Raw genomic sequence first — 14,243 nt, 5'->3', positions numbered from 1 at the left:
AATCTCACATGTTTACCGCCCAGTTCAGTCATATCATGCATTTGTAAAAGGAAAAAAAGATGAAACTGTTGTACCAGAGAGGAATAGCACTGGAACACCCCGTGTTGATGGATTTGTACACACGCAGGAGGCTGCCTGTGTAATCAGAGATGCTTTAACGCTTTAATTCAATCTGCCCTCTCGCCCTGCGAGGGATGGCGGACCACAGACACTCTGTGATTAAATGCCCACCCACACACAGAGGCAGGCAGGCAGGCAGGCAGGCAGACAGACAGACAGACAGACAGACAGGCAGACAGGCAGGCAGACAGACAGACAGACAGACAGACAGACAGACAGACAGACAGGCAGACAGACAGACAGACAGACAGACAGACAGACAGACAGGCAGACAGACAGACAGGCAGACAGACAGGCAGACAGACAGACAGACAGACAGACAGACAGGCAGGCAGGCAGACAGGCAGACAGACAGACAGACAGGTAGGAAACAAGGAGTGCTCTCAGGCAGGTGGGCAGAAAGAACGAGCAGATTTGCTAAATTAAATAGGAACAAATATTGGGAGTATAGCTAAAATCTCATTGGTTGAGTATATATATATATATATATATATATATATATATATATATATATATATATATATATATATATATATATATATGCACAGATTACATAATTTGTAATCTGTGCATATGACAATAAAAATCTTGAATCTCTAATATATATAAATAAATTTAAAAAATATATATATATATACATATATTTGTATATGTATATATATATATATATATATATATTGGAGACTTCATTGAGTCTGGGTACATTTGGTCGAAAAATATATTTTTAAAAGTAAAAGCAAAGAATTGTACAGTCAAAATACTACAATATGCCATACTGTGTACTTATAAAGTACAGTTACAGCCTGTTAGTGAGCGATAGACCCACCATCACAAAGAAAATCATAAAATACTCACACGTGACAAGCTGGAACCTGCACCTTTCATAAAATAAAATGATTTGTCTATGATTTGAACATAATCTGTTCAACTCTAAATCCATTTTAAATCAGGTACAGTTACACAATTCATGTGGTCAAAGAAACCGCTGAACAAACTCGTCCTGGTTTCCACTCACGCTCTTGTGACCGTGTTCGTTTATGGACTTAGCGTCACTTCTGGCGACTGCATTAATATTTCCAAATCCTAAAAGTGGTGCTCATTTGCAAATATTACAACGAAACATGGAAGTATCTTAAAATGTGTCTTTTGCCAAAGAGTTTATATTCTAAAATCCAATCAAAAAATCCTAGAATATGTCATCCAAAAGCACTCTATTGCCCACGAAAACCATCTGCCCTGATCTGTTTTATTACGTCATTTTATTCTGAAGTAATAGCAGAAAGTGTGACGTTAACTTGGCAATTTACCATGAGATGAGTCGGCTATCTACACGGCAGCTAACGGTACAGGGCGAGTTTAATCGAAAATATTTAATATAAAAATATTTAGCATATTACTTTATGAGCGTGTATGAAGTTATCATAAACTAAGCCTGTTGACTGGCATGAACCATTTAACATCGTAGTCCGCTGGATCGATGTTGAAATATTTCAATAAATCAGGTGTCTGATGTATCATCTGGTGGGTAAAGATGACGCAAGTAAATGAAATGATGGTTTAAACATTGTCAGAAATATTTGGAATGATTTAAGTACACAACTCAACAAATAAAGAACAAAAGTATTGTAGTTTAAAGACATTTTAATGTAGAAAAGTTACAATTTATACCTTAAAAGGACACTTATCTTTTAAAGAGTAGTTAGGAATAACAGGTCCTATTTTCCAAGTATTATAGTATTATCAAGACTTGCTTTGTCGGTACTTAAAAACATATTTATTTCTATCGAGGCCACATCCTGTTTGTCATTCATCTAAGTTTTCAGATCTGAGCAATGCTATTTTTTTCCCACAGTAAAAAATTGAATATTTTTTTAAAAAAAGAAAAAGAATTCAAAATTATTTCAAGATTGCCCGTGACATGAATTGCTGCATAAATGTCTTGTCTCGTAGTGAAAGTTGAAACTACATCTGAAGCTGCCGTCACCTCAAAAGTGCAGAGAGCTGTTTTTACTTGAAACTCCACAGAGCCGGACCGTCATGGAGTTCAGTCTGCTGGTGTTGACACTTAATCTGCTGCATGTTGTCTTCAGTCAAGTGGCGGTTGGTGCAGATTCTAGGGGTCGTTACACACACACACACACACACACACACACACACACACACACACACATCCTCAGCCCTGGGTGTCTACTGCCCTCTACTGTTTGTAAAGTGAACGAAGAGGAGCGCGGCACAAGTTCAGTGTTTACTGGTGTCATTTTCCAAAAAGACCTATCTACTAAATGTGCATGAAGCTGCACCGTATGTTGGATTAAGAGATACAAATGTCCTTAATAACTCACTCCAAATATTACAACGTAATCCCATATTACAAGTAATATGTACTAAGAAAGGTTGAGGGTTCAAAATCCCAGTTCAATGTCAATCATTAGTTGAAAAAGGCAAACATGTTGGTTTCACTGTAGAAAATGACCTCAGCCAACAAGCTAATGTGTGTGGTTGTGTTTCGACGTTACAACAGCTCTCCTTGTGCTCGTAAAGTTATTTCAGTATACTTGTTTTGCTCTGGTCGACCGCTCGATTGAATTTGTTAAACTCGTTGTGTTGGTGGTCGACTCATCTGACGGTAACGTTGACCAGTAAACCTGGTGAAGCTCCTTTGAAGTCCAAAGTTAGCTTTTTACTTCTGCCGATTACATTCATACTTTAAAAGTCACGAAAGTTGTTCGTTTGTGAAGAGTATCTAAAAATACATGTGTCTAATAAAGATTTGATGGTTAAATTAACAAATTAACAAGTTAACGTTAGCAGACTTTACGTTAGCGAATGTTACGTTAGCGAACGTTACGTTAGCGAACGTTAATTGCGGTTATTTATTCAGAATGCAATTATATAGTATGAATTTAACGTGACTATATAGCATAAATTAAGACAAAATAAGATAATTCAGAGGATTGTTCATATTAGTCCCGCTGTGTGGAAATTGTAGGAGTACAGCAGCAATGTACACAAGAGACACATAAATTAGGAAAATAAAAACAAGTACTATAGATAAACAGTAAAAAAGTAAAGAAGAAAAATTATACACAATATCAATATTATATATATATATATATATATATATATATATATATATATATATATATATATATATATATATATATATATATATACGGAATAAAAAAATATTTTAAGGTTCATATTGCACCAGTTACGAGACCAAAGTGTTTTTGTGGTCGACTGTGAGCTCAGTTGGTTGTGCAGCCTGACAGCAGCAGGAAGGAAGGACTTGCAGTATCTCTCCTTCACACACCGGGGGTGAATCAGCCGGTGGCTGAAGGAGCTGTGCAGAGCCTCCAGAGTCCTGCATGGGGTGGAGGTGTCGTTCATCAGGGATGAGAGCTCGGCCATCATCCTCCTGTCTCCCCCACTGAGGTCGAGGAGGACGAGTCAGCATAGTGATGTTTCGTAGTCTCATTTAGAAACCTTCAGATTTAAGAATTAAATTTAGATTTTGTTTTGTGTATATTTAATTTTGTATATATATATATATATTCTGTCACACACATCTTACTCACATCTTACTCACGCTTCCAATCCTTGGAGCAGGGAAAGTTGGCATTTGCTTAAATATTAAATCAACACACAACTAGAAATCTTTCGCCCTTAAGAGCGAGTTTTTTGATCGGGGCTTTTCGGTGCCATGAAAGCTGCTCGAGTTAAACACGAGGAAGCTGTCGGCCCTTCAGCCCCGAGGGGGGAACCGAGGGAGGAATGTTTTCCCGTCGCACTCTTTGATCGCACACCCCCTAATCACTTCCTGAAGATTATACAGTACGTGCACCTCCGCACTGCCCTCACTAAGTGTATGTGTGTAGTGTGTGTGTGTGTGCGTGCGTGCGTGTGTGTGTAGCAGGCGTGCTTGCCTGAGGGCAGCCAGGGCAGATGTAGTCCTCCATGTCCTGCCTGATGACAGACAGAGATAGGGAAGCAGCAGAGACAGAAGCGTGATGTCATCAAACAGTGACAACCAAGCAGAGTTATAAATACGCTGGAGTGCACGCAGGCGTGTAAACTGACCAAAAGAGTCAGCACTTTTTTTTTTTACACTCCAGAAATAAAGAGATGAAAGTGCTGGTAAAGCCACTGAGCTGGCTGGCAGGATGGGTTGGCCAGGTCTCTGATTTTCTGAAAATCAGAGGTAGAAGTGGAGCTGCAGAGGCATTTGGCTGAGAGGACGAACACTGCGCTGATACTTTTACCATGAAGGGGTCCAGTTGGGAGACCTGCAACAAGAGCATGGCTTCAAAGTCTGGGCGCTTGTAAAGATTTATTTTTCACTTTATATCTCTACAATGTCGTATTTGTAACTGCCAAATGGAGAAGGTTCAACTTGGCCCCAGAGTACTGAAGAAACTTGGTCACACAAATTTAAATTACCGTTGTTGCGGCTACTTGGTAATTTTGTGGAGCCAAAATGGCCCCCGGAGCGACGCTGACAAGCACAAGACGTCATTGTTTGCTTGTGCGTTTCAAGATCCGCTGCGCATCACTCCGGCCGTGGAAGGGAAAGATTATGGTTCGAGTTCAAAATGATGTCATTGCGAGTTGACCTTCCTCATTCCGATGGCCGCCGCACCTGTTGCAACAGCTTATCTCAATGTTGGAAACCCTCCTTGGTTTTCTTTATCGTTCACATTTGCGACGCGGTCACACACGCACAAATGCATGCGATGCTTGATGAATGTGGGCGGTGCCAAGTGAGGTCCACCACACACTTTGCTTTGGCTCGAGGCCTTTGCTGTACGAAGAGAACTGCATGCAGCTGGGAACTTGATTCACACTATGAAGAAAAGTATCTGCTGATTTACAATGGAAGTTTATGGGGGAAAGTATTTTTTGGGGCCACTCGGCATCACATGAGTGACCCTGAACTGTGCAAATGTTGCTTCTTCAATGCTTGGATGGGAATAAATGTTCCCCTTCGTGTGTTGTAGGTTGTTTTGTTGGTTGATGTCAGGAGAGTTTGGTCTGATCAGCTCTTTTGCCCTTTAGTTTAGTTAGTCCAGCCTGACTAGTCTTATTTAGCCCTGAATTTTATTATTTATACTGAAATTGTTTGCTCAAATTTTGGCTAACTAAAAACCTCTTTGTAAAAAACCAATGTGACTCCAAATGGTCTCTTTATGTTTGGTCATGCTCTCTGTTTTTCTTCTTCCTTCATACATTTCAATTTACTTTTATTTAATACATACTTTATGTCATGTTGTATGTTGTAGAGACGTGTTTGTTTGGAGCGCACCGCAGTCTTTAAATGCAGTCTAGCAGCCGTGATGCGGCACCGAGTTGCTACTGAATCCACTCCTTCCTGTAAATATCGTTATAAGTATCCAGCTTTCTTTTCAAAGATTTTGTACTTAAACTGCAGATTTGTTTTGCATATGCGTTTTATGGAAACATTAACTCTGAGTCAGAGTTTGGTTGTGTTCGATGTTTTGTTGTTGCATATTTCAATCGCACACGTGTGTAAATGGTCTTGGTGGAAAGTCTCCAAAGTACAGAGTCTGACACCAGATTCACACCCGGTGTGTGATCAGCTGACAGAGACACATGGAACAGCAGAATTAAGTCCTAACTTTTATCAAAACATTTAACTGATAAGTAAAAGTTGTTTATTAGAAACAAAAGCACACCAACTCTGGTAAGTCCGTATTTGCTTAAGTTTAGTGCATATTGCATTTTCTATCTATACATATTTTGTTTATTTTGTCAATTGTTCATAAAAAAAATTTAAAAAATTACACGTCGACATTTCAGAGCACATGAAAAAACATCCCATAAGAACATAACAGAAATCAAACAAATGAAACATTTTCAGTTGTACAAAAGCACTTTAATTTGTATTGCCCATGCGGTCCCTGACCGCTGCACCACCCCTGACTCTCCTCTAGGGGTCGACAAAGACCACGCGGCTTTTACACTGAAACGTTCAGAGTGTTATACAGTTTTAAAGTCATACAACTTGCACACGTTTCACATTAACAGTAGCTCGACATGTTTCGGATAGCTGGTGCTGAAAAACATGAACATCCAAATACGTTTTATAATAAGCTACGATACAACACACCACAATGAACACAATGAACACAATGAACACAAACACTTTAATTCATCTCCTGGTGCAATATCCATGATGTTTAAGTACTTAATACACATTTTTATTCCATTTGTATATTTAATGTTCTTCTACTGTTCATTTTTATTTTGGTTTTATTACCACTCTCTCTCTCTCTCTCTCTCTCTCTCTCTCTCTCTCTCTCTCTCTCTCTCTCTCTCTCTCTCTCTCTCACACACTCACACACACACACACACGCACACACACGCAGGAGTCTGATGTAACTTTGAGAACCGCAGACTCAGCAGTGCGGTGGCGCCTCTCTCGTGCCCCACCGGGATCTGCTCGCTCTCGGAGCGGGATCCCTCACGCGGGCCTCTTGAACTCCCGCATTCAGCCCGAAAGTGGACCGCGCGCTCTTCCGCGAGCAACATGGCCAAAGTGACCGGCGGCGCCTCCGGTTGCCGAGCCATGGTTAAGGCCGGGAGGTACCTGTCGAGCCCGTCGCTGGCTCGGTGCGCCGGCGGCCAGCGGCAGCGGAGGACGCTCGGCCCGCTGCGGCGCACGATGAGCGCGGACGCGGCCGGCGCGGGAGGAAAAGCCGCGGCGCCGGCCCGGCAGGAGCAGCTGGGCGGTTTGCCCGCCGCGGACCGACACGCGCCGACCAGCTTGAATCTGATTTACCGGGACGTGAAAGCTTTTCTCAACGAAGTCGGAGGAAACCCCCGAGAGGCTCGGTACTGGCTGACCCACTTCCAGAGAGCGACTTCGGCTCAGTCCATTGCTTTTGCCGTGCTGGAGGTATGGCGGTCCACTCAGTCAGGAGATGTGATAGCAGGGCCTTTATTATTATTTATCTCTTCTTTTTTGTGGAAAAATGTGCTGTTTTGTCTAAGCTTTCTTTTGGTAAATTGAGTCTTTATGACAATTTTTTTTTTTTTAAATCCAAGAAGGTTTATGAAAGCATGCGGTAGCAGAAGTGAAACAAAGAATGATAATACAGTTTTTTTTTTCGATTGCTAAACGACAGTGGGCACAACTGGAGTCACATGTGCAAAACTCTAACTCCAGTCTGCACAGCAGCAGTCACCTGAGCTACACAGTTCACATCACCTGCAAAACTCAGTCCAAGCAACACAACTCTTAACACATGGCTCAACACACGCTCAGTGCAGCCAAACACTGTGCACAACCCTGACTGAGATGACACACACTGTCACTCACAACACACTGAGTAAAAACACAGAAAATACAAACATCATCTTTACAGTTTGAACTATTTCAGTGACTTCATAGAAAATATTATTTTCTTCAAAGAAAAGAGTGACATTCTTTCACAGGATTTATTAGTTTTTTTAGAACGTAACAATTCTTTAAGGTAAATGAAAATTAGCAGCTTGCTTCAATGGTCTGTAGTAATTTACGGAGTTACAGTAATGAGAACAAAAAGGTAGAAACTAAAAGTAGATACTGTAATTCAAACAAATCCTTGAGGGGCTAATCCTGCGTCTCTCTAGCATCAGGCCACATGTTTACATCAACATCCCATCTCATGTTCTCTCTGCCACCTGGAGAAGAACCTTCTGGAGTGAATTATCAACGCACCTTTCTCCCTCCACCAACCCGACTTCCTGGTTCCATTTCCAAAATGAGTCTTTCTGAGATCTACCTATATATATATATATATATATATATATATATATATATATATATATATATATATATATATATATATTGACAACTGTTGTGCCCACTGTTGTTTAGTAATCGAAAAAAACTGTAATACACACACACACATAAATAAATAAATATATATATATATATAAAATAATAATTAGATAAAATATAATATTGTATAAATACGATACAGAGAAAATGGAGCAAAAGCTTTGTTAATAAATCTTATCGGAGTTGAGGCTTCACCTTAAACTACCAAAAAAAAGAAGCAACTTAACACAAAATTTTATGAAAACCTATCTTTCAAAAAACTCTGAGAATGAAGCCACACTGGCCCTCTTCATGTCGCCGTATGAAACGCCGCAGTGTGTTTTTAGAGAACGCTTTCAGGAGTAGACGTCACAAAGTACAAAAACAAACATCAAACACAAAAAATAAAAGACACTAAGAATAAAAATAAGTCTAAACATGGGTCTTGAAGAGCTATTTACAAAAAAAGAGGGAGTCCAAAGTTGCCACAACCGCATAAGTCTCCATTTTGTCTTGAGCATCTCCGTCCGGCATCCCGTGTCTCTTGTCTCCTCCACCAGGCGGACAGCTCCGTGTTTGCCAGCAGGGAAATGGTCCAGAGCCTGGCCTTCGGGCTCTCCTTCCTGCAGCGCATGGACATGAAGCCCGTGGTGGTGATGGGCCGGTCCGCGAGCGAGGAGGCGGGGCCCGCCGAGCCCACGGCCGGATCCCCGTGCGCCCGCGGGCTGGTGGAGCGGAGCCAGCAGCTGACCGAGGCTCTGCAGCAGCACTCGGCCGCCGTCCTGCCGCTCTTCTCCGCCGAGTCCTTCCTCCTTCTCCGCGAGCCCCCCCGCGGGTGCAGGTGAGGGCGGTCAAGATGCTGGGAGGAGGGTGCTGTGGGTGCAGCAGCAGCAGCTCGTCACTCATGTTCTTCACACTCTACCAGTATGTGTTTCCCAAACCGTAACCTGATGGTCCTGTTCGCGTCTGACTGATGGGAAGCACAACTCTTCACAAAGGGTTCTCCATTGAACGGCAGCGCTGCAGGAGGCGGAGACTTTTACAGGCTGCGATGTAATTGCTCGGGGCAGGCAACTCCTCACCGTCAATGTAGTTGCAAAAAAAAAAAGAAAGAAGCTGCAGTCGACTGTTGATTTACAGTTTGGATGTCAACGTTATGAGTAAAGCTTTGAACTATTCGGTGCAGCCTTAAGTTTAAGCCTGAATCTTAAATATTTGGTATAGTCTAGAATCACAAATTACAAATTTTCCTCTGAGGGCTGTACAATCTGTGCACATATACGACATCCCTGTCCCAGCACCTCACATCGGATCAGGAAAAACTCCCCACCCCTCCCCAAAAAAGGATTGTCAAAACCTTTTCACAGGGATGAAACCTTCAGGAGAGCAACAGAGGAGGATCCGTCTCCCCGGATGGACAGCAGCAACTGATGTCATGTGACCAGAATGAACAACGAAAATGAGATGTTGTTTTCTTCTAACTTCACAGCGATCTCTACAACAGTTCTGACCGACTCAACTTAATAAACCCAACTTGGTGGAGCGGCCTTTAAAAGTCAGATATTTTCGAGACCCTGCGCTCTGCTGTCTGCAATTGAATGGGAATGAATAGGCGTGTCGTCAAGATTATGTTACTTATAATATGTTAAGTTATTGAAAAACATAAAACGTCAAATCGCAGTGGACAGTCGCACCTGCTGTCTTCGACCCGAACATCCATCTTGAACCCGGCTCCGCTCTCCTCTTCTTCCCGCAGCGCTCCGCCCTCCGTCGCCGTGGACGCCAGCCTCCTCCAGTGGAGCCTGAACTGCGGGTCGATCCCACTGGTTTGCCCGGTGGGGAGGGACGGGCGGGGCTGCTCGGTGGCGTTGGACCAGACTGAGGTGACGGCGGCGATCTCCCGCGCTCTGCAACCCCACAAAGTCATGTTCCTGAACAACTCGGGAGGCCTGCGCAGCCGAGAAAACAAGGCACGCTCTGACCGAGTTTCCACTGACATGCTCGATATGAAGTGTGCGTGCGTCTGTTGTGTTTACGCTGCACGTACAACTTTCCCACTTTGTGTTTGTGCTCCAGGTGATGGACATAGTGTCGTTGCCCAGCGACCTGCCCGGCCTGTCCACGGCGGCGTGGCTGAGCGCCACGGAGCGCCGCAGGGTGACGGCCATCGCCAGACTGCTCAATCAGCTGCTGACCGAGTCCTCCGCGGTGATCACCTCCGCGGACACACTGCTGACCGAGCTGTTCAGCCACAGAGGCGAGAACGCCGACTCACTTCCTCCCTCTCTCCCGCTCGTTTGCATGCGTGGGAGAGCTGTGTACTTTGAGGTGTCGCCCGAGAGGGCACCAGAACAAAAAACACACTACCGTCCAAAAGTTTGGGGTCACCCAGACTAATTTACAGTTTCTTGGCACGTTCTGGCATAAACTGTCCTTCACTTCTAAGAACAAGAAGAGACGGGAGAGTTTCACGTGAAAAGTCTCTTTTTCTGGCCGTTTTGAGAGTTTAATGAACAAATGTGAAGCTCCAGATCCTCAACTCGCTCAGAGGAAGAACAGTTTTATAGTTTCTCTCACCAGCAGAGCTGTTTTCAGCTGTGTGACATCACTGCACAAGAGATTTCAAGGGTTTTCAAGGGTTTTCAAGGGTTTTCTATCATCATTAGTCTTCTAAGGCGATGATCAAACACAACGTACCACTAGAACACTGATAGCTGCTGGAAACGGGCCTCTATACACGATGTAGATATTTCATTAAGAACCAGACGTTTCCACCTAGAATAGTCTTTCACCACATTAACAGTGTACAGAGTGTATTTATGATTCATTTCATGTCATCTTCATTGAACAAATCAATGCTTTTCTTTGAAAAATAAGGACATTTCTCTAAGTGACCCCAAACTTTTGAACGGTAGTGTACATGTGTGGTGATAATTATCAATTTAAATCATCTTCTTTCTGTCTGTATTTGTGGCACAGGTTCGGGGACACTCTTTAAAAACGGAGACCCCATACACCGGCAAGTACTCGTCGCACATACTCGGGTAATCCGACACGTAACCCTCAATGCCCCAAAGTCATGCTTGCTTTCTTCTTCTTCTAAACACGTGTATAAGTACAGGAGTGCGTTGTAGTGAATCAATGTCCTGCGTGTGCAGGTACAGCTCCCTGGACGACATTGATGCAGAGCGTCTGCTGGCCCTCATCAACGTGTCGTTTGAGAAAACTCTGAGGCGAGACTACCTCGACTCCCTGAAGGGACGACTGCACTCCATCTACCTCTCCGAAGGGTGCGTGCAAAACAATGGCCACAGATGAATACCAGATCGGCGTCAGCGACGCAATCGACGCCCTGTCCTCTCTCCTGAACGTGTTTGTGTCCCTCCAGCTACAGCGCGGCGGCCATCATCACCATGGAGCAGGTGAACAGCGGCACCCCCTACCTCGACAAGTTTGTGGTGAGCAGCAGCAAGCAGGGCCAGGGCACCAGCCACATCCTGTGGGAGTGCATCAAGCAGGACCTGGGCAAACTGTTCTGGAGGTCGAAAGCCACCAACAGGATCAACCCCTGGTGAGACGCACACAGATTTTAAAACTCTCATGTTGGCACAGTTTTATTCAATCTCATACCTGTTCTTTTATTTAAGCTTGTTTTCATTCAAATGTTCTCTTAAATTGTCTGGTTGCTGTAATAGGCTCTATAAATATGACCCACTTTCCTTTCTTTGCTGCATACAAACCCTTCAGCCCGCCTGATGTGGTCGTATGAGGCACTCATCCATATTCAGTGTTTTACCCGTAATAACTTACAGGGCAGGATCTGAAAATCACACACAAACTAACAGATCCAGGTGAAATTACAGTTTTCATCAATGGAGTCCTGTGGCTTTGGAAAAAGCAAAAGTAACGGCTTCAGCTCCCGTTTGAAGGAGCGACGACGAGGTGAAACAACTCTAAATATAGTGTACACTTTCTTTTTCCTAATAGAGCCTCACTGCTTCTTCTTGAATATTTTAAACAACAAAAAACGGCACCTTTTTAAAATGCTATTGAAACGGCTTCACTTGGCGTTTAGTTATTTAGGTCAGCAGGTTGTGCTGCCATGTGTTCACATCCTGCCACTTGTCAGCATGCCTCCCTGTTTAAGTGTCATGAGAGCAACGATGCGACCGGCCTACTAACCATCACACCCTGTGATCTATGATCCTCGCTCGCCTCTGCCCTTTGATCTGCTGCTCATACGTAGACCAAGATGGCCGCTGCGTTTGAAGACACCTGGCGCTTTGTACTTGTTTGGCCATTTAAACGGGCCGTTGGCCTTGTTACGACATGATTTCAAAATAAACGACACCTGTTCTCTCTCTCTCTCTCTCTCTCTCTCTCTCTCTCTCTCTCTGTCTAGGTACTTCAAACACTGTGATGGCAGCTTTGTTAAAGGTGCGTGGACCGTCTTCTGGTTCGGTCTGGCGGACATCAGAGACTCCTACGAGCTGGTGGAGTACGCCAAGAACCTCCCCGACTCTTTCCGCGGATCCTGAACCAACAGCTGCTGCTTGTGTGCCGGAATCAATCAATATTGTTTTCTTATCTTTGCTTTTTTTCTTTCCCCCTCATCCTTTTAATAACTTGAAAACCAAAGCTGCAGTGAGAGTTTCATGTTTGGGGTGCGTTGAAGACCTTTTAATCATCTTCTATTTTGAGGAGTTAGCTCTAAAGCTCATCGGCGTTCTTACTTGAACACTGATACGGTGTTTTTCGCTCCATTTTCCACTTTGTTTTAAGTAATATTTGGAAAAGAGAATCCAGAAAGAACTTATGTTTTTCACACTTGTGACGCTGTCCAGAGTGATAACTACGGCCGTATGTGTCTACCAAAGACTGTGTGGCTTTAAAGAATAGAAACAAACGGGTTTAGCTTAAGGGGAATATGTTTTATGGTCATATGTTTACATCAATAGCTTGAATACACGCATACAACCTACATAGAATAATAGTGGTTATATTTGATAATTCATTTATATTGATATTTTAAGAATTGGGGCACACATCTGAACGGTTACATGTTCTGATAGGATTCTTCACCAGGGGTTATTTTTTTCATTAAACATACTTAATGTTCGGATGTGTGTCGCGGCCTCTGAGCTCCACTGCAGTTTGTCTTTTGTTCTTACGAAACGGGTTTGAGTCACGTGACCTTTTTTGTGTTTGTCTCTTGGCAAACTTGTCACTGAGTGACTGTAACGGAGATTTTAAAAAAAAAGACGTGTGCAGAGGCTTGCAGTATTTAGTGGGAGGAGCAGTAGCAAAGAGGCGAGTTGAGTAGATTTGTATGCTGACTTTTAAAGTGTTTACGCGCACGCACTCTGATCAGACAAAGATGCAAAGTGCGGCTACATTTCAGTCGAGTAGATGCTGTGAACTCTTGTCGTCACAAATTCAATCAAATCCTTAAAAGTCAGGGAGGAAACACCAGCAGTTCATTCAAAACATCCTGCAGAACATGAATCTGCAGAACTTTTTGGCGAGCAGCCATCCCCTGCAGGTCGTGTTAGCGATGCCGTACAGAGCTTAAAAAGAAAAACTGGCTAATCAATGAAAGCGATTTGTTTAGCTGCAAATGTAAAGTATTGCTGCTCGAGAGATTTGTTTATATACAATTAATCTGATGTAATAAAGACAGTTGATTCTTTTCTTAATTGTTGTTTTTTTTACACACACAAACCAATAAGAGTATTGAGAATGAGCCAAACCAATATGCAGTATCGATAAGTTTACTAGTATTGACAAAACTATACTCATCCCTACTCGGTGTGACATGTCTGCGGTCCTTGAAGCCGATTCACATGTGAACGATGTGATGATGTGTAATAGAAAACAGGATGATTTGATGCTATATTAAACACAAAGGTGATATGCGTGCCTATCATAAGGGTTTTCTGTTGGGTTTCTCCAGGATGGGTAGATTTCATGTTCTAACAACGGTGGCATGTACATTTGTTCGAGTACTGTACTTTTGGCGACGAGCACTTTGAAGCGCTTGAGTATTTATATTTCATGCAACTTTCTTACTCCACTACATTTATCTGACAGGTTCAGTTACTTTACATATACATTTTATTAAAAAAATACAACTAATGAATGACTCTGTTTATTATAAAGTAAACTACCCAGCAGTATTTAAAGAGTGTTAGCATGTAGCATTTAGACTCTTGTATAACTGTAATGTTTTGTTTCTTAATAATAAACATTGACATATAAGTATAAATACTCAAAAGGGACTTATAAGAAACTCATTGCTTGT

General features: G+C 42.8%; 1 protein-coding gene across 1 annotated transcript; it reads left to right on the top strand.

Annotated features, from left to right (window-relative positions):
* Positions 1 to 6,473: 6,473 nt before the first annotated feature.
* Positions 6,474 to 14,063, top strand: nags (N-acetylglutamate synthase). Its single transcript, XM_068577805.1, has 8 exons — positions 6,474 to 7,036; positions 8,503 to 8,783; positions 9,699 to 9,912; positions 10,019 to 10,199; positions 10,922 to 10,961; positions 11,101 to 11,232; positions 11,331 to 11,513; positions 12,345 to 14,063. The coding sequence occupies exons 1-8, from the start codon at positions 6,668 to 6,670 to the stop codon at positions 12,478 to 12,480; spliced, it is 1,536 nt and encodes a 511-aa protein (XP_068433906.1). The 5' UTR covers positions 6,474 to 6,667; the 3' UTR covers positions 12,481 to 14,063.
* Positions 14,064 to 14,243: the final 180 nt, after the last annotated feature.

Source organism: Clinocottus analis, unplaced genomic scaffold, assembly GCF_023055335.1.
Source record: "Clinocottus analis isolate CAN_PGR_092001 unplaced genomic scaffold, fCliAna1.0.p SCAF_16, whole genome shotgun sequence".
Taxonomy (NCBI): domain Eukaryota; kingdom Metazoa; phylum Chordata; class Actinopteri; order Perciformes; family Cottidae; genus Clinocottus; species Clinocottus analis.
This window is presented reverse-complemented; position numbering and strand designations above follow the sequence as displayed.